This window comes from Seriola aureovittata, chromosome 14 (genome assembly GCF_021018895.1).
Source record: "Seriola aureovittata isolate HTS-2021-v1 ecotype China chromosome 14, ASM2101889v1, whole genome shotgun sequence".
Lineage (NCBI taxonomy): Eukaryota > Metazoa > Chordata > Actinopteri > Carangiformes > Carangidae > Seriola > Seriola aureovittata.
This window is the reverse complement of record NC_079377.1, coordinates 9,218,179-9,239,513: the sequence shown is the minus strand read 5'-3', so window position 1 is coordinate 9,239,513 and position 21,335 is coordinate 9,218,179. Positions and strand designations below refer to the sequence as shown.

General features: G+C 40.2%; 1 protein-coding gene across 2 annotated transcripts in view; it reads right to left on the bottom strand.

The window, feature by feature from the left end:
• Positions 1–20,418, bottom strand: part of cdh23 (cadherin-related 23) — a 162,871-nt gene extending 142,453 nt beyond the window's left edge. For both annotated transcript variants that reach the window (XM_056394811.1, XM_056394810.1), the window contains exons 1-3: positions 20,338–20,418; positions 9,961–10,042; positions 6,418–6,492 (exon numbers count right to left, since the gene is read on the bottom strand). In XM_056394811.1, coding sequence (XP_056250786.1) covers positions 6,418–6,492; positions 9,961–10,039 — 154 coding nt within the window. In that variant the 5' untranslated portion in view covers positions 10,040–10,042; positions 20,338–20,418. The remainder of the gene's footprint in view (positions 1–6,417; positions 6,493–9,960; positions 10,043–20,337) is intronic.
• Positions 20,419–21,335: the final 917 nt, after the last annotated feature.

Here is a 21,335-nt window from a genome sequence, read left to right as displayed (position 1 = left end):
AGCTGTCACAAGAAGTAAGAAGATCAAGTGTATCCCCTTCCGAAAATGAGGTGGGCGAGGACTCTTTACGTGGAGAAGAAAACTTCCAGTCATTAAGAATATCTCCTGGACACGTTTGGACTCATCTCCTGCTGAGATCAGGTGGTGCAAACCTCAACACGAAGGAATACTTCACTTCTGCAGCTGGTAGATAGGATTTCTACAAACTAAGATACATACGCACACACAGTCACTCTCATGCACATAGCGCATCCGCCAACTCAAACTCACAAACAGTGACAGACACAACTGCAGTTGCCAGAAATGCAGAAAGGACAAACACATCACATTCCAATTAGGCTAAATGAGGGGCTGAAAGTCGGAGCGTAAACAGACCTGTGGACTGTGCTGTACAGACATTAACAAATATCGAGAGCACATATCCTGCAAGAAGAGACAACTCTGGATATCAGCCAACATCCAAAAAGACTAGATCAACTCTCAAAGGAACTGCCCCCTCCTTTTTCTCCTGACAATACCCTGATTACGCTTTTATCACTGCTCATCTCTCTTTATTTCACTAAGCACTTTTTGTGCTGCTGTTTTTGCTCTAGACTATCTGGTCTGTACAAGGAAAGAACAGACAGTATTCTTGGACATCTTCAGGTCTTCTGCGATACACTCAGGTGAGGCCAGTCAGGTGAGGCAATTTTAAATGTCAAAAAGGAGGTCCACACTCATTCTGAATGTTGCCTGATGAAGAAAACTTTAAATATTAAGGGGAAGGATGGAGATTTCGGCTTTTAGCTCTTGGACTGAAACCTTGAAAGCGTATGACCATAGTAATTCTCTTTCTCCCCTCAATGTTTTATGTTTGGATGGATAAAGACCTGTCACTGCCTTGTAATATATTGTTTGCTTTGGTTGACAAACCAATTTTCAACATCATCATGTGAATCATTTTCTTTGTTGCCTTTCCAAAACTACAACCCGTCATATATTTCCAAACCCTGTCCAGATGAATCACTTTTTTTGTAGGTTTTTGTCCAAAAGCAGGTTTATTGAGCATGAATGGCCCAGTGCAAGTCTGATCTGTTGGTCACTGAGCACAACCACTGGAGAAAATGAGGGTTAAGTGCCTACCATCGCTTGCCTACTCACCTGGTAGCATGTGAACATGCACTCAATAGAGCAAATATGGATTCTGGAATGGCTTCTATTAGTCTGAGTGCTGTCATCATGATACATACTTACTTCACAATATTTTTGTTTTAGTTTGTTTTTCCACAAAGGAGCTCCACATGGATGAAATGTGTCAGAGTGAAAGAATAATTAGCAAATGGCACAATTAGGGAAAATGTATTGATGTTAGCTGAGAAAGAGACAGAGGGTTTTTTGTCTGAAATGTGTTATAGGGCTCGTTGATGTAGCAGTTCAGACACTAAGACAGAGCAAGAGTGTGTACATGCTTGGGTCTCCTCAACAGTCCTGTGTAAATCAGCTGGTTGGTTAGTGATTTGCACCGGGAGAGTCAGATAGGAAAGGAGGCCATTCGCTCCCACCAGGTAATGGTCTGGCCAATCATTTGATCAACAGCAGAAAAAACTAAATCAAGGAGCCTTTATCTCCTCTCAGATAAAGGCCCTTTATCTCCAGCCAAGTGTCACTAACAGGGAATCAAATATGGATTTCCCAAACACAAAAGGCAAAGGCCTCAAAGCAACATTCATGTTCTTCCTTTCGCCTTTAACGTATCATAAAAACTTGCTGCTTCTGAGGGGTATTTCACTTGTTTCACAGGTCCTGTGGCAATATGAGCTTTCATTTAGAGTGTTTCTGACCACTTGGTGAATAAGTCCAATATTCACTCTCAATTAACTGTTTTTTGGTTTTTGGTTTCTACTGTGATCTCCATCAACAAAATATTTGGCAGCTAAATACTATTTACTAATTTCTATGAGCGACCCTGTTTACACTGTCATTGTTTTCATATTGTAATTTCATATGTTGTTAGTTTAAAAAAAAATGGGTTACAGCTGCTTTAACAAATGATAGCAATTTATACACTTGCACACAAACATTTATATTTTATCCACAATGCATTCATGTACTTAGTCAAAGGATGACTTAAGAATATGTTTATTAAACAAACATAACATCATTAATATAATTTAGAGGTCTGAATAACATATAGCATCCTTTAGAGGAAACTTTGCTTTCAGATGTTATATGAAGCTTCTATACCAGGAAGCATGTTTCCAATCAAGATAAAGGATCTTTCACACCAGAACACCATATATCTGCAATAGCTAGCAATAGTTAAGAATACTGCTTTGTTTATGAGCGCAGGCAAGCTAACATTGTCGATATACTGAATCTGAAAGCTGTGAAAGAGAGAAAGAGAGACAGTGTCCGGAGGAGGGAGTGTTGACAAGCCATAGTTAATGTAGAGTGCGCCAGGCAGCTGACAGTGGGGAATTGGCTGGGGAGAGAGTACACAGACATTATCAACACATTTAGGGGAAGGCTTTAATAAGTCGTTCCTTGGGGCTACTTCCTGCTCCTTAATTATTATTGAATTAGGAATGCCACAGAGCTAATTAAAAGTGCAAGGTATTTACTGTGGCAGTACAAGAATGTGAGGGAGCAAAGGAGAGCGAGGACAAGGAGAGTGAAGAAGTACAGACAGACTCTGTCCTAGTATTGGTACAAACAGCTAAGCTTTTCCAGTTGTGAAGCACAGGACTAAAAAGTTTAAAAAAAAACTTATTAGCTGGCAGAAGTGCCTTGCCTCTGGAGTATTTCCCTACAGATGTTATAAGAGAAAAGAAAATACATAAGAAAGAAAATATAGTGTAGGAATAAAGGTCTGTAATGGCTCTCAAAGAAGAGGTGGTACGCTGCCTCTGAAATTGGTAGGTATGATGCTTCAGAAGTCTAATTTGGTCACTGTGTGATCTAGGGGAAATAGAAAATGAGTACCATTTTGTTTTCACCGTCCTCTTCCATTGGAAATTTCATGATCTTTTGTTTAAAGACAAACTATACAAGTGTTTTTATGACTATGAATGACTCACAGTGACTGGAATGGTTGAGACTTGGTCTATCTATTCAAGTAATGAATACTGTCAGAAGACTCTTTCCTGTTCCTGTTGTACTATCTGCTCTGCAGGGTTCTTCCTTGAAAGAATTTAATTTGAATGTATACAATGGCTTATCCCGTATAAATGAACATGTGTTGTAATAATGTTAGCCTAATTTAAACTTTTAAATTTAATCAGACAGTGAATCCTTATGCTCAATTGGCATAAACTACAAGACCTGCACAAACCATCCCAGCAGAGTGTGGAAGTTTCTTATTTTGAACAAATGTTGTGTTCTTTCCACAAGTTAATTACTCAGTAGAGAGCTTAATCTGCCGAATCAGGGCAAAGTGGATTAGGAGATGAGAGCGTTTAATCAAAGTGTTCTCTCAGTCTAATTACACATCCCATTTCCTGACACATCACATACTGTTATCTGCCACTACATTTAAACATGGGCTCCTCTGTTTAGCTATCCCCCCTAAGAGTGAATGAACCCACAGCCTGGATGCGACAAAAATGAAATGAAAACACATGCATGCATACTCACATAAGTGGACACATGCACATAGAGAACACACATACACACATGCAAATAATGAAGTTAGGATGAAATATTCTTCTTGTAAATATTGAAATAAATCATTGTATCACTGGAGTGCTCACAGGAACACTAATGCAGCTTAATCACGCATTGTAGGTATTATTCGTAAGAGTGGGGACTAAAGATTCCTCTTGGGTTCACTGTATCAGAATGGGGGGGTTGTGTTTGCCTGCATCAAAGACAATGAAAACTTGTCTGGACTCCGAGGTAAAAGACGATTCGTATGTCAAAGGTGTGAGTGCATGCTGAGTGAGGGCTGTTACATGTGCCTCTACAGCACATATCTGCGCAGCATCTTTCAAGCACCCTCTGTCAGTTCTTGAACCAAACCCCTTGCTGGTGAGAGGGGGCGGCGAGTAGGTGTAGTCTCAGATCAAATATCCATGCTGTGTTTGGATGTGTTCCCTCATCTCTGATAAATAATCATGTGCTTCAGCCTGCCATACGGAGCTGAGGCTACTGGCTCTGAGGTGATGAGCTCAAGTCACTGATCTGCTGCCTAGACAAGGCCACATAGTGTTACGAGTGTGTGCACATACATACAGACCAGTTTTAACTGAAGGAAGTCTGCTCTGCTCATTTCTGTTAGGCCTATACGGTTTGTTATTACACACAATAGCTCTTGGTGTCACCTCACACAACCTGCTCACATGAACCCTGTGTTGTTACATTATCACCAGGATTAGCAAAACAACCTCCTTGGTAACCGAATGTGACCAATCAGCGTGCCCTTGGAAACCTGATCACCCGATCAAGTCATGCAGTTTGGCTTCCAGTCAGTCAGACAGGTGCTAATTTAAGTTCATCTAATTTATGATTAAAAAAATATCCTCATGAAGTAAAGAGGATGGTATGAAGTTTTGAATATGATTAAACTGCATCCATTGTGCCCTGAAAGCCCAATTTAACAATCCTTTATTCGTTGCACAATCTTTGCACTGAACCTTGAGATGAGAAAATATGTATTTTTAATCTGTCCTTTATTCAAATCAAGAGTAAGAACGATGTCAGCACTGAAATTGCTGCTGGGCTCCTCCACTAAGCCAGTCTGCTGGATGATAAGTAATCTTGAGTTTGTGTGTGAGGAAACATGTGGAAATTTGGGGGGAGAAAGATGTTATACTATTCTTCGCTATGTTACATCCTTTACTCACGTCGCACATACACACACACAAATGGTTCGAGACTAAGACTTGGTTTTAGGGTTAGGCCAAGAGTTGGGGCTCGGCATTCAGCTGTGACGGTTAAGGTTAGGCTAAGATTATTCCCCATGGGATAGTGAGACAAATCTGTGTGTGTGTGTGTGTGTCTGTGTGTGTGTGTGTGTGTGTGTGTGTGTGTGTGTGTCTATGAATTAGAGTGCCTCCTAGACGAGGACATCTGCTGAGCTAATAAACAATAATCTTGACAAATTGTCACTGTCCAATCACTCAGCCCACCCTCATGATCACACCACTGAAGAAGCAATCACAGGCCGGGCCAGGGACATGACTGACAGCTCTCTGGACCATTGGAAGGTGTTGCTGGACTGAAGCCCAGCTGCCCGAGGAGAGGACACAATGATTCATGGCCAGAGGGCAACCTGGACAGAGTGGTTAGGGAAATTAGCAGCACCACCCACCAACACATACATGCCCTTCACTGGTTTGAACACCAGATGACTGGATGAAGAGATGGCCCTCTGCCAGAAACTGCTTAGTACTGCTGGACAAAGTTGCCAAACCAAGCATCTATGAGGGCAATGGTGTTTGGCGTCATGATGATGATGATTTATTGTCAGCTCAGTGGGATACTGTAACCTTTCCGGGCTGCAGTACAAAACATACAACTACGCTGATGATGACGATGATGGAGATGATGGTGAAGGCAATGGCTGACTGTGATAATAATCATGAATGAGGCTGAATGTGGTGTTTTTGAATGTTCGTCATGACCCCAAGAAAAAAATGTGAGAAGGGAAAAAAAAATCATAGGTTGTCTGTGCCTGCAACTGTACCCAACCAGCAACTCTGAGGGTGTAGAAACGGATAAGCCAACACTCCATGATTCAGACTAGGTGTGTTGGCAGACTGGCAGAGTGTAAAGGTCATGTGATAAAAAAAAAAAACAAACTTCAAGAAAATCAATCCAATATAAAGGATTTTAATTCCAAGCCACTGACACCCTCAGAGATGATGAAAAGCCAGACATCTCCAAATTGCCCTGTCAATCACTGCAACCACCAAAAATGACAAAAAATAAATAAGAGGGGGGAATAATAGATCCAGGGGGAATCTTACTCAACCATGTCTGGTGTTCACACCAAAACCCCCAACCAACCCTAACAGCAGTGGAACACAACATGTAAGTAAGCTTATAATAACATGGAAATATCAAATCTGGCCAAACATCAACGCCAGGGTGTGAAACATCCAAAGCATCCCAGGTTTATTCTGCCCACTACATATTATAGAGAATCACTCAGACAACCGGGCTCTAGAGTTTCCCTCTCACACATGGCAAATACACCAAACAAATAGAAACACACGCACATCCTGATCGAGGACATCCATTGCTATCACTGTCAGTGTCTATTATGACATCTCTCTTTACTTTTTCTTTCTAAGTCTATATTCAAGGGATATAGAGGACAGAGCATTTCTGTGCAGGGAACAAGCTGACAAAGCCCTCCACAAACACCGTGTTACTGTACTCTGTTTAGACAATGTAGGAACAACAAACATAACATGCTGACGCTCCACAGAGACTCACCGATGGGCATGTCTTCATAGATGAGAAGGTAGGTTGAGAAGAAGTAGTTCAGGAAACGTGGTGGCTGGTTGGAGCCTGTGATGAAGAGAAAAGAAAGAACATAATTCACATTATATCTCAAAACTATCTATTATGGTTTTATGTTGTTAAAGCCATACACTGTCGTATGTATAAATAATGTCCATTGTGCTTATTTATGTAACATAAGTCAAACTTTACCCCGTTACTGAAAACCTTCTCATATTTCACTTTTACACCTTTTTGTGCACAGGAAGTGACGCATTTAAGATTTTCAGCTACAGCAATAACAGTTTATTCTTAATAGATACAGTAGAGGTGTGTTGTTGAGCATTTGTGAAGTGATCCTTGGGAAGTGTAGGTAAAAAATAAAACATCAATGCAATGAGCACTTAAAATATCATGTCAAAAGCATCTCAGGGAATTGCACACACTCTTGTTTGACTGTTTAATTAATACAGTCTGTTTTCCCACTGCTTCCCAAACGACGACTGCCCCTCCCTCCACAAGGGTGTTGTAGCAAATATATTCAGTGGATGACAATGTAAAAGTGGCTGCAGCAAATATATTCAGTGCACGTCATCATAAGATTGGCTGTGTATGTTTTTTTTTTTTTAAAGAAAAGAATCGGCAACATGATTGGAAGCTTTCAAAGGTAGAAATTTCGGTATTGAATGAGGTTCCCATTTATTTTCGGTCCTCTACCCCCATCTTAGAATGCGCTGCATAGATTTCTCTTCCTCTCAAATATTTTCTATCAGGGATATACACCTGGCCTAGATTGAGCTGCATAAGAGGTGTAGATCTGTTCAGGTGATATCATTAGGCTAAATAAGTCTTGGTACCATTGGTTTTGTCAACACAGCCAAGTCTTTAATTCCTCTGAATGAAATACAGATATTTAATGTAAAATGGGTAAAGGGCTCCGTCCTTGTCTTAGCCAACTGGGTAAATCAAAAGTTAAGAAGCAGCTGATTGTCCTGCTCTTATATTCTGTTTTATATAAAATCCATCATAATTTTCTCTTCAATCTGTTGGTTTTGGAAACCTGAGTGTCAAGAATTAAAATGGACCAAAGGGAAAGAGCCGAGGGTTAGGGTAAGGGTCGACGAGAGTAGTAAGATAAATGTACCAAGCAGAGCAGCTTGTCCAAATATACATCTACTCACAGCAGCTGTGGTGATGATGCGACCAACCTCCTTCCCCTGCAGGTGAAATTCCTGCCCTCTGTTATACGTTTCTGAAGTTGTTTAACATGCACTAAACAGGATTAATGTTTCAGTAGAGCAGACTTTTACCTGTCGGCCAGTTTGCAGACCAGTGTCTTTTAATGTTCTCCTACTTGTTTCCCATGTTCCTACTCTATCTGTCGTCTGCCCATTTTAGTTTTTTAGATGTGATCATTTGTTCACTGTGTGTATTGTATGTGTATTGACTGTGTCCGTGTCAAACATACCCCTGCTGCGCATTAATCACTCAGCAGAAGGACAAAAATGCTTTGCAGCAATATGAAATACTGTAAGCAGAGAACATCATTTACACACAGAGCATTATACTGCTGCCAGTTTTGGTCATTATTCTCATGCTTTAACATAAAACGTTTACATGGTCTGTCTGTAGGTAGAGTCATTTATGCCTCTGGAGCCCATGAAAACGATTCAACATCATAGTCAATTTTTAACACTGCATGGCCATTATACTGAAAATGAATATTTAGGTTTTTTTTTTTTGTGTGATAACAAAGGATAAAAACAACTTAAAAATGGTGATTCCTCATTACTTGAACATTTTCAGTACGGTTTGTATTTTCAATTATAATAAATCATTGGCCAGATTTTAAAACTAAATTGTACTTCATACTGATTTTGCTGTGTGGGAGGGAAAATCCTTCCATTACAACACCATACCTTTAAAAGGGCCTGTTAAAGGGTTAATAGTGGTCTGTGTTTGGGCAGGGTCTGTGGTGTCAGAAGGCAGTGTGATACAAGCTGTTTTGTTGGGAAGATCAGGGAACAAAGCTGATGGTCTTTGATCAGCTGAGCTGGGCAGCAGACCACAGAGACACTGAAGCGAGAGAAGGGGAGGCCAGCCTGTTTGAAGTGAGAGTGCTTGATGGAGTGAATCGGTGCTTTGAAAGTGGGAGCTTTTCATTCGGTCATGTGCCTGTCAGCGCAGAAGAAGATGCTCATCTCTGGCTTGCCAGCGTGGCTCTTAGTGGGTGCCAGGAACATGGAGCAAGCTTCTCGGGATGGGGGATGGTGAGGAGGAGGGTTAACAAGCTCTCATCCATACCTGTGGCTTAATTACTCCGAGGCACTGTATCAGGCTTGGATAGTGGAATGCAGATAGATTACAGCTACAAAATAATCAGAGCAATGATCATCAATCCAATTTGCTGGATCAAGGAGGTAATGCTCAAGAGGAGCTCAGGGTCAGTGTGCTAATGGGGTGCTTAGAGTAAGCAAGAGAGAGGGAGGGAGCGAGAGGAAAGAGGAAGAAAGAGGCAGAAACATAGAAAGCAAACACAAGGTGAGAGACGAGAGGCTGGAGGACTCCGGAGATATCAAAACAGCCTTGATAAACTCATTGTGCTTGATGGAAAGAGGTTGTGGCATTCACTTAATAACTCTCCCTGTTGCTTCAGAGTTGTGTGTGATTGGAGGTGTCTCCTGCCTGTCACTGTGAGACAGTTACTGTGATTTTCCACAACATCGAAGCTCTCTCTCACTATATCTGTCTCTCTCTAAACAGCTCACAGGGACATACCCAGCAAGGTGGCAAAGATTTTTAAGTAGTTTTTAGGCTGAACAAAAATGTTAAGACATTATGCAGAACAGATGAGGGGAGTGAGCAGAGAAAAGGAGCGCGAGAGTAAAGGAATGGCAGAGATAGACAAAAAAAAAAAACCAGACCATGTAGAGGGCTGAGAGGAAAAGGTGTGCAAGTCAAGAAAAGGTGAGGGAATGTATGATGTGTAGAAGGTACGAGACAGAAAATCCTTATAGGCAGTTCATAATGAGTTGAACTGAGAAGAAAGTGGGAGAGATATTGTAAAATTCTGTATTTTATCATTAAAAAAAAAACAAATCTTACTGTACACTGGAAGGTATTCATATTTTACCAAATCACTGATAAGGACATTAGTAAAACGATTTTTATTCCCAGTCTTGTATTTGATTAACAAAGGTACATTTATGGTTAAATGCTGATGCCACTGTGATAATCTTAAATCTCTTTTCCTACATTCAGGGATGTTTGACAGACTGAACAGATTCCTTTTCAGTTACTCAGCTTCACACTGCTGCACATATTCACAAAAATAGCTGCCTAGTAAAACCACTATCCTCTACTTTCTGCCAACTAAGAAGCTACTGTGGCATACATTACATTTAAATGTATGGATAGTACTAGGAATTTATGGTCAGTGTATAAATTATGTAGCATAAAAGACTTTCCACTCACAAAAGGAAAGTGTAGTCTTTGCGGCTTAATGCATATTCTTTCTTTATGGTCAGGAAGACTCACCTTCACAGAAAGAGTGGAGAATGAGGAAGGGAAGGAGGAGCTTGGCAAATGTCATCCTGCCACCCGCACTCCACGACATCACCTGCACCAGACGAAACACATGCAAACGCAGAACACAGTCAGAGTCATTTGGTTAGCTGATTATCTACATTGCTGTTTCAGACTATCCACATAACATCGACAGACATTTCAGCTCTTTTATGTTTGGTGATTACACTGTAAGTGAGCAGGAGATGTGATTGGTATAATTAGGGGACAGGAAAAAGATTTGCTAAACGCCATGCTTCAAGCAGGTGTGTGCATGTGTCTGCTTGCAGGGTAGGGTGTTGATGAAAGTAAATTCACAGCAACAGCTCATTTACAGTACTCACTGTTTAAAAGCCATAATCACGACATTGCACCGTTAACTATCTGATAAAAAAAAAAGAACACTGTCTTGTGCAAAAAGGAAACGTGTAAATGGCATTTTCAAGATGGTTCAAGATGGTGCAGCGTCACTGGCCGAACTGTAGGGTCAAAATGAATGACATTTAACATGTGGAGAGCATAATGAAGATTTTTCACAGTGTATTCATTCACAGGTGTTTACTGTCAGTGTTACTGGTAGGAAAGCAGCAAAGACACTAATTAACTGTAACCCCCCCCCCTTTCATCTGCCTCTCTTTCCCCCCTCTCTCTCTTTCTCTGTCTCTCATTTGTTCCCCCTCTTTACACTGTCATCACTTGTCCCAGCAAGGTCTCAATGGTCAGCAAACTCATTCAGTGACAATTTAATTCTGAAGGGTTATCTTTCTAAATTCTCCTATTCCCCAAAGCCCACTGTGCTCTAGCTCATGGTAAACTGGTGCAGACAGGGCTGCTCGTCCTTCAGGTATCTGATGGCAAAACAGCTAAATAAACTACAGTGTGATAAGCAATAAAATAATATGCACATGCTGTTTTGTGTTGCTGCTTGCTGTCCTGCCGCTGTGGTGCTATTGGAGATACAGTGTGTGGTGGATTCAATTCAGACAAAGCAGCTAAAATGTACAGGTGAGTGAGGAAGACATGCAAGGTAAAGAATAGGCTGTCATTGCTTATTGTTTATTTATATATATATATATATATATATATATATATATATATATATATGTATGTGTATGTGTGTGTGTGTCTGAGTGTGTATGTGTGTGTGTTTATATTAGCTGTGCATGAGTGTCCGTTTGAATGGGCACATTTGTTTTCATTTGGATTCTTGTTTCCTCAGCATTATTGCATTTCACTTTCTGTAACAATGCAACCTGCGTGGCTGTGTCTGGTACTGTTTTTTTTTTTTACTCCACTCTACATGCTTTCTACTTTTCTAAATAGAATCAGACCATGCTATTGATTGGTCTTACTAGAAACAGAAATCAGGTGTCATTGTAAAAATCCATGTTTGTGAAAGATCTAGTACAATGTGATATTCAACTGCTATCGTATATGATAATTTCCCTGTTCTAATATATAATGTAGGAATACAACACACACACATACACACTCACTCCTGCCTCTTCACAGGACATTTCTGAGATGATGAATGAGTGAATGTGATTGATGGATACTGGTTAAGACAGACATGTTGGGTTTGAGGGGACTGAGGCTGAGGCAGTTATGGAAAATACAAGTAGTTCTACTGCAGCAGCATCCTGCTCTCTGCTCTCACCAGGATACCAGAGGATTCAATCATGAACATTCTCACAAAGAAAGCACCCCCACAAAGTTACAGGTGCACTGTACTATAACTAGAGCACTAGGTGGTCACACTGACCTACCTATCTTTGGTCTTGTCTGTATGTGCAACCTGGATTGTGTGCATTACTCTTCTGCTTTTGCTTAGGCATAAGCAATGTGAACAGCTGCTCTAAGCATATTACAAACATGAAGGTCAGTGATGATAACTTGAGCGTTTGTGTGGGAAATATTTTAGGCATTGTGTAATGTTTTATTATTTGTACTCAACACTAAGAAACTGTACTGTACATAATTTAAGTTGTAACATGTTTATTTATTGTATTTCTTTATTTTGATACACACATCACAAAGTTAATCTTAAAAAGTGCTGACCAGATGTTTTTGGGAAAGAGCACTACAGCATTTATTTAACTTTAAGGGTCAGTTCATCCAAATTACATACAGTCATTTTTCATATTACCCTGGGCATTTTGCCAAGCAGATAAATTAGTTTTGCCAAGGTTTTGAAATATCTGCTGCAGTTTTCTGGCAAATAAACTGAATTTGAGTCAAGATATTCAAACTTGCATCAAAAACTGAAGCTTGGAAAACTGAAACAGGCTACATTATTGTCTGTTTTTATTTGAGTTTTTACAGTTTTTTACTGTTTATTGGAAACTATTATTGAAAGTCTGTTCACAACGTGCCCATCGATTATCTAGAGTATATAGGACATTGTTTCTGAAGAGGGCCTGTACTGCCGAGTTCTCTAAATGTAATTTTCCAATATAATAAGCACCACAAATAGAAGTCCATTGCCTTGGCCTATAGTGGCAGAATGCACAGCTGTTGATACTGTAAGTCATAGTCTCAATAAATCAAACTGAACTATCTGCATGGATAAATACCCTGAGGGGTAAGTGGAAAAAATATGTTTTTTGTGACTTGGGTGAACTGACCCTCTCAATGTCTGGTATGCCGATTTGTTGTTATTCAGTAGGCTATATTCCTGATTCCACTATTGTTATGTTTTAGCACCACTTAAAATAACATTATTGAAAATGGTATGGTAATTACTTTCCTTTAAGGTTTTCACTCTGGTGGTTCAGGTATGTACCACTGCAATCACTTCAGTAACAATGCGGTAGAGGGAGAGTGGGAAGGTGGGAGGTGGCAATCAAACTCTGCTGAGCACCCCAGGAACAATGGACACAGTCTTGGCTTCCATACTACATAAAATAAAAACCAAACCGAACCAAAACACAACCATAATTAAACTGCAGAAAACTTCTCTGAATATTCAACCAAACAAATTTTGGCTACAGTCAAACATAACATTGAATACACACAGAGATTAAATATGACCATTTTATGTCGCTCAAATGATCATAATTGAAAGTACAAGCCAATTCAACAACTTTAGAAACTGATGTAAACAAACATTGTAACATTAACAAATGAAGCATTTTGGTTTTGTAAGTGTTAGCCCATACATGAAATAAAAGCAGACGTCCTTGAGGTTTAGGCAAGCTAATTATTAGTGCAAATGCATGATCTACTTTTAGATTTAGTTGAGTACCAGTAGGAAAACATGAACTGTTCCAAACAATCAGTTATGCACGTGGGGCAGTTAAACTGCAGAGGACAGGGGTAAATAAGTTGGTCCTCAGTGCAAGCAGGGCCCTGCTGCAGCACTGTCCCACTCCATTGGCTACACTGTCACCATCTATCAATCCCTCACTTTCTTCACCCCCCTCTTTCACTCTGTCAGAGTCACTGCTTATCTTCTGCGCACCCCCCTCACCCATAACAACATCTTGAACCAGCCTGAACACTCTCCCCATGCTGCTTGCCTTTTTCTGTCTGTTTTCCTTTGTTTTTCACTCTTTTTTAGTCATCTCTCACTTTCTGTTCCATATTCTTAGTCTTATCTACATTGGCTCATGTCTCTTCCTTTTTATATTTACCACACAGCTTGGCTTGTCCAATTATATATATTTTCTGTAGTCATTTCACAAAGTTTTTCTTTGGGCTAAGCTTTGGCAGATAATTATGTCTCCTGTGCCCTGATGTAAAATGTCAACACAACAAATACATGTCTTCTGTGGGCAATGTATTCATTGTGTTGTCATGTTAAGTGTGGGTCCAAGACAACTATTTCTCTGCACCCAAAGAGTAATAAAAAAAAAAGTATATCATATCTAATCTATTTTTGTTTAAAATAACTTTTTTATGTTACAAGAGTTATAAATGATCTGTGATAAGTGGATCATCAGTTTCTCACTATAGTGCAGCAGGCATTTGAAAATCAAAACTATTTTGAGTCCATTAAATCATGTCCAATGTTTACACCTGTAACACTTGCCAATATGGCCAAGCTCCTTCCCTAGATCCAGAGTTAAAGTCAGAATATTTTAAGGCCTAGAATGACTATTAGGATCACATATAGCTCCCAATGGGCAAGGCTTAGGGTGGCTGAGATCCAGGTCTATTTAATGAGTTGTGGTCCAAAGCTTATCTGACAGTAATGTGTGATTAAGGCAGTGTAAAGTGAAGAGTAATATCTGGACCTGCTGTGCTCTCGAGAGAGAGGCCTGCCTGCCCACATGGCTGTATCTCCTAGCTTACAGCACTCGATATTATTGATTACATGGCAATTGTGTCTGACTTGCCTTGACCTCAAAAGGCACCCTTCTCAGAGGGAGTGGTGGGCCTCAGCCGGCAGCCAAATCTGGATTATCACAGCAAATCAATGACAGATTTCTGCCCGCCCTCAGTCCTCATGAAAAAGCCATCACTCATTAGCACGGTGATCACAGACAGATTAGCAGACATTTGGCTTTGTCAGGGAGGAGCGAGGGACAGCACTGCTCTGATGAGCTGAGTAATGTCTTCTTTCCCGCCCTCCTGATCTCTTCATCTCCAACATGACATGACTTTCTGAAAGCCTTACTCAGCAAACCTCACTCACATGACAAGAGTGCAATATAAACAGGATGGCATTTGGACTGCAGAGCATGTAGTGCTTTCTGAATAGAAATGATAATCAAACTGGCACCGTGCACTGATGCTGAGTAAACTGTTCACTCTGGTTGGGTTATATATGAAATTGCTGGGGCTGTTGTGTCACTTTCTAAGCAAATTAGTGAATAAGCTATTTGGAAAAGAAGTTCAAAACAAGCCAACAATATTTCTTGGGCAACAACACATAAGCCAACAACCACAGTGCTTATCACTCTATTCACAGACAGAGGGCTGCATGGCACATAGCACACAACACAGCATACAGCATGTGATGTTCAAAAGCAACAGTGGTGGTTTATTTCTACAGCAGTGACCAAACCTCCATTTTTGAAGAACCATACGAGTAGTTTATCATCATTACACATCACTCAATGCGTCAAATGATGAATTGGAAAACATGATATGAACAGCTTCGGCCTCAGCAGAACTGAAGCAGCTCCCTGCTGACTGACTTCTTCAGTACATAGCTCAATAGAAGATCGCTAACTCCCTGACCGGCAAACCCAAGGTAGAGGACTATAGGACACATGCCAAGCCATACTCTGTTATTCCACTGGAGATGCTGCTTGCATCTTCTTTGATCCTGTATGAACTGATAGGAGAGCTTCACAAAACGCCGTGGGGGAGACGAGGCAGCTTACAGAGGACCTGGGGAGACAGTAATTATCAGAAACAGGATGGGAGCACTGTGAGGTGCCGCATTACTACACCCTGTCACAAAACGCTTGTGCAGGCACAATTCATACACACCCTGCCCTGTGTTGAGCAACACCATGATATGTGTGTGTGTGTGTATGAGAGTAACATGGGGCTGGAGGGTGGGGCAGGGGTTATTAGTGTTCACTGCCAGCAAAGAGATGGCAAGAAGCCTCCTGATGTGCCACACACTGAGAAGCAGCTGGGTAAGAGAGGGTACTGCATTTGACAACTGAACACTGAGAAGCTGTGTCTGCAACAGGAACATTAAAGCTGATTAAAGACTGAGGGTGAAGTCATGCAGGTAACATGTTGTTTACGCTCTTCTACAGAAAAGTCAGTTATTGTACTCTAGTTCAGTGTCTGTGTATAGCGCTCAGGTAACAACAGGGAGACACTGCTTACTATTTATTTGGATGAATTAATCTGACAATTTCCTATTCTAGCAAACAATACAGTGATGTGTGACAAGTCTTTTAAAGCCGCAAAGTCATGTGCATCATGCAGATCAGCTGATGCTCAGCTGATCTTCGTGAGTCTAATTTACACACCTCAAACAGCAATATGAAAAATATTAATGGAGTATACAGTCATGTACAAAAAACCCAAAATAATGCCCATCACAATGATTCAAATGATTGCAGTGTTTTAGACAACATAAATCCAAAGATTAAAAAAAAGTTCTAATTATCAATTATTTATTATTCCTTTTGAAGTAATTGAAGAAAAAGAAATTTCTATTTCAAACCTGAGAAATATATGGACAGCCAATAATAATTGTTCAACCCGGCCTGTCTCCATTTCTGCTGTTATTGCAACTGCTCACCTCGATTTGTATGCAAGTCGTATCTATGTTGTGAGACATACACATACCTCCATTCTGCTTTTTACTCTGCTAAATTTAAAATTATGACTAAGCAGATAAGCAGCTTTTTCGATCAGTTACATTAGAGTAATAGTAAACTGTGAAGAGAATATTTCTAACATATTGTGTTTTACATTGATTTGCTCAGAGAACTGAGAGAAAATATTATTACAGAAGGGTTTACAAATCATTACAATTAAAACTAAATATAAAATCATGTACAGAAATAAGTCAAAAACTGACTTTTGTGGAAAAACAGGACATCTATTTGTCTCATAAGATATGAGATTCTAATTCACAGAAACATGCTACACAAAGGAAGCAAGTAACCATGCCTGCTGCTGCCACCTCCTTTTTGCCTGAGTGCAGACTGACAAAACAATCCTAGCTCTCTGATTTTAGGCTTTTATTTGTTGTTTTGTGGACAAATTGTAGTGAGAACATAATGATCCACTCCATGACTTTTTCCTCTCATGCATCCTCTGATTGAAACAGCACAGATCAACATGCTGTCATGTCCCTTTTCTCCTCTATTCTAGCCTACTTTTACTCTACTGAATCACAATGTTTTCAGCTTCACCAGCATGAAGACAGTCTGTAACAGTTTTTTTGAGAAACAATGAGATGTATTGTTAATAAGTTTCCCCTGGTTTAAACTGTTCACAGCATTAGCATGTTATTTGTCTCGGTGTATATTTACATCAACTCTTTTCTTTCTTCCTCTCTCAAACATTATGGCAGTAAACAAGTTCAAAGCTTCCATAATGTGAACTGATTGCTTCTTCCCAAAATTTTGATATCAGCCTTAAATGCCTGTTTCTTAGCCATTATCCCCTGCAATGAGCTTGGTAAAGCTGTCCCAGCAGAAGACTGTGTGTATATCAGACAACATAAACACAGACAGCTGTGTCAGAGGGCAGCCGATAGTCTGTAGTGACTCATTCATCTCCTTTTGTCTCTCTCTTTGTTAGGGCACTGTCATTCCACCCCACCAAAAGCTGACTGTTTCCATCTGAGCTGAAAGATCAAAACACACCATTTAGTAGCTCTTTTTCAGCACAGATGACCTTTGCATCCCAACAATTCATCTCTCCTCATTCAGTCCTGCCTCCCATGTTACTTCACCCTCATTGTCTCTCCTCCTATCCTGTCTCTGTCCCTGCTGTTTCAGCGCCACTTCAGGGCAGCATTCCATGCGTAAATACCAACAACAAGGATCTGTCACACAACAAAGCTGCCATTAAATTGCTGTTTTGTTTGTGTTACATGGCATGGTTTATTTCCAGGGGAGAATATGATTCGCTATGGTAAATGCTACCGGCTTAGCAATGAATCCCCAATGTTTTAACTGTGAGAAATGAAAAGCCTCCATCCATTCCTTCAGGAAATTTCAATTTCCAAATTCCGACATAATGGTTTCGCACTTGCACAATGATGAATCAATACAGGGATACAGGGATTAGTAGCAATGGACTATTGGACAGGATTATTATGGATGGTTGAGTTTACAACCATCTATTTAAGATATCATATTCTCTGAAAAGGAATGGTGAATGATCAGATATACTGTGAGCCCTTTGCCCACCATTTCAAATTCAGAAAACATGGCTTCACATCCAGAAGGAACTGGCGGTTCACCTGTAATACAACTGGCTGAGCAAAATCATCTTCCCAGCCCTCCCCTACAACTTGTTTTCTTCAGTTCTGCCCGGCTGCCTTGCCTGATTTAATGACCACACAGAGCTGGACCAGTGAGAGAGGTGAGTGTAGAAATGCGAAAAGTGGGAAACGTACAACCATCATAATCACAAGTACCAGGAATGTTGTGCACACACCAAGAGCATCTCGGAAGAGGCAGAAAATGGACATTCATGGTTTGTGGGTTCTGTGTGAAGAGCTGTCATATAGAGGCCGCTGTGCCCATACCAGAACAGTGCATTACTCTGTCAGCAAAAACGAATCACCATAAATACGGTTGCAGCAAAAAAACTATTTCTACCAAGTTCAACTCTATGAGTTCACTTTGCCAAAGCAAACTGATGTCCTAAATATATGTAAGGATATAAATAAACAAATATACACACACACACACACACACACACACACACACACACACATAATAAATAACTTGAAAAATTGCATCCATGAGCCATTGCCTAATAGTTACTCAGGAACAGGTATATAGACCATTCAGATGCTTTCATACCTGGTAATCAATGCCAAACCTTTCCCAATGGTTCCACTCAATTTCCACAGATTGGCTGAGCTACAAGAATTATGGAAAACACCATAGGAAAGAGAAAAAGATGCTTCATATGCATTCTAATATCTACCACGTGTCCACACTCTACACTGCCTTCTCCTATTTCCCATTTTCACCAGTTTACCATTCTTCATCCTTCCATCCTTTCTTTTCTTCATACCTTTCTGCTCCCTGTCTGAGACCTCATAGGATTGTCCAGTAGTCACTGTATCTGCAATTCAGTCCTCCATAGCTCATATTGGGTTTCATTTGAGCCTGTCAGTCAAGGTGTCTGTCAGATATGGACTCTCCATTTCAGTATTTTTTTTCTTCCTTCTTGTATTCTGAATGAATTCAGAGAGTGACAGACACTCAGAAAGGGCAACTGTCAGAGGCATGCTTTCCACATATAATGCATGAAAAACAGAAGCAGTTTCTCACATCCATAATATAAAATATCTCATTCTTTTAACGTGAGCTGGTATACTAAAATGGTTTTACAGGACTTGTGCACCATAAGCACATATTTATGGTATAGACTACATGGACAATGTTGCAGGTTGGATTATAGCAGCACATCAGTATGTATTCACTGGTGGACTTCAGTGAGGATGAGAGTAAACCTGCAACATAGGATTACTGAGGCAAAAATTTCCATGCAACTCTGTGAGAAAAAGAAAATCTATGAATTTATGTTCGAGTCTGCACTACTGGTGAACATACAGTATATAAAGTAATAGTGTATCACAGCATTTTCTGATATTAAATGACAGAATACTATGATGATTGAGATAATGTACATTTACACATATAAGTTTTGATCAATATTGAATTTGATGTTTTTGCCAAGTCAGTAAACAGTTGTTCAAATGCAGTAGATCAGCCTTGCTGGGTAAAAATCTCACAAACATTACAATACCACTACATTTACTGATGTAATACTTTTTGCATTAAATCGTGATTTCAACACTTTAGCAAAAATTGTAATTGGTTAAAAAGTATGAGTACCCAGGCCAGGAGGTTAAAAACAAACAAAGCTTAGAAAAAAAATTAAAATAAAAATCTGTGTTGCATTACTCTGCAAAGTCATTGTTACATCAGTTGTCTATGAGGCAATTCCTGCATGATGACTCAAGCGCCAATCCATTAAATATTTAACAACTGGTACTGTTGTATTAGACATTATAATTACAATAAGAAGCTATATACACTGAAAAAAACTTAACTGACCTAGGCTGGAGGATTAACAGTTAGATTCTCAAATTGAGCGGTGTTGCCCTTTAACCTGGCGTTGCGTCGCTGCCGCGTTCAGGTGACACATGAATAAATAAGTGGGCACCAATGCGCTTCCCAGCAGGCACCTCTGGAGTCGCCAGGGCTACCTGAGATAACACTGTACACCTGACACCTCTGCATGAGCATGCACACTACCTCACATTTACTGACCGTTTAATTAGTCTGATAAAATGAGCTGTGAGGAAGCACAGCAACAGTTGGAGAAGGCCATTACAGAAAGCAACATAACTTGAAAGAAGTGTCCTCAGATGGGATTTCACGTTTAACCTTACCGGTCCTCCCATTGAACTGATGGCTCATCAAAACATTGTTCACATGATCAATCAACTACTTCTAAAACTCGTATTTGATGCGCAGATTCAACAAATAACGTCTAGCCATTCTGTACTGCAAAGTAAAAGAACTATTAATGAGCGTAAAAGTCATGAATTACGCACAACTATAGTGGGAAGGAAATGTTACACTACATCCTTCATGTGAAAACATCTTCTCTGCCGCAGTCATCCCTCCCGTGTCTATCAACTTATAGCCGGATGATCATGTCATTATCATATTATCTTACCTTCCTCGTCCGTGTCCGTCGCTAGCTGAGCGCCTTTAGATTCGATTGCCTGTCCTGCTGTGATGCGTTACCAAGTATCTGCTACCCCCTCTCTCGCGCTCTCTCTCTCTCCCTTCCTCCCTCTCTCTCTCTCTCTCTCTCTCTCTCTCCCCTCTCTCTCCCGCCCCCCCTTTAGTTTTACTCCATCACCACCAACGCCCTGGTCATTGCAAATGTCACTTCCCAGTGTTCAAAACTACCACTGCACAATCCACCAAACGCAACATACACCTACACGTGTGTGGTACTCCTACACAAATGTCCCGTAATGTCCGCACTAACTTCAGCAATTCCAGCACTTACAGGTGCAGTCTCATGCAGGTTAAGTGTTGTTCCTAAGCAATACGATTCTGTTTTTCTCAATTAAAAAACTCTCACACACTCCGAGCATGTAATCTTAAAATGATTTCTGTGTTTTTCATTTGATGTGGGCTGAATTTATTTCAGCCTCTCTTTTTCCATGGCCCTGCGTTCATATCAGTGAAAAATGTAAAACTACGCTTAGATGTGTAGACAAATCATTTGCCAGCTTCACGGAGGGGGGCTGACTTCACTGAGATTAAAGAGATATATTTATGAGCATCCTAAATAAGCTTATGAGCTAATATATTACACAGATTAAATTTGAAATCCATTATTTAACCGCAGAGGTCATGGATCTGACGAGCAATGGCCGATGTGATAGCACCACCTAGTGACACATGCAGGGAAATGAATCCCCCCCTGCATAGGTCTGGTCTAATTTACAAAGCTCCTAGTTTAAGATTTTAACAGGTTAGCCACAAGCCACTTGAAAGTTGGTTAAACATTACAGTAATAAATTATTTTAGAGTTTACATTTAAGATATCAAAGACAGGAGTTACACAGCCTCCCCTGTAGCACTCATTTCAGATTGTTGTTTAGTGGCAGGTCAACTATACACGAAACTTGGACTGCTCATCGATGACATTCATTTCTA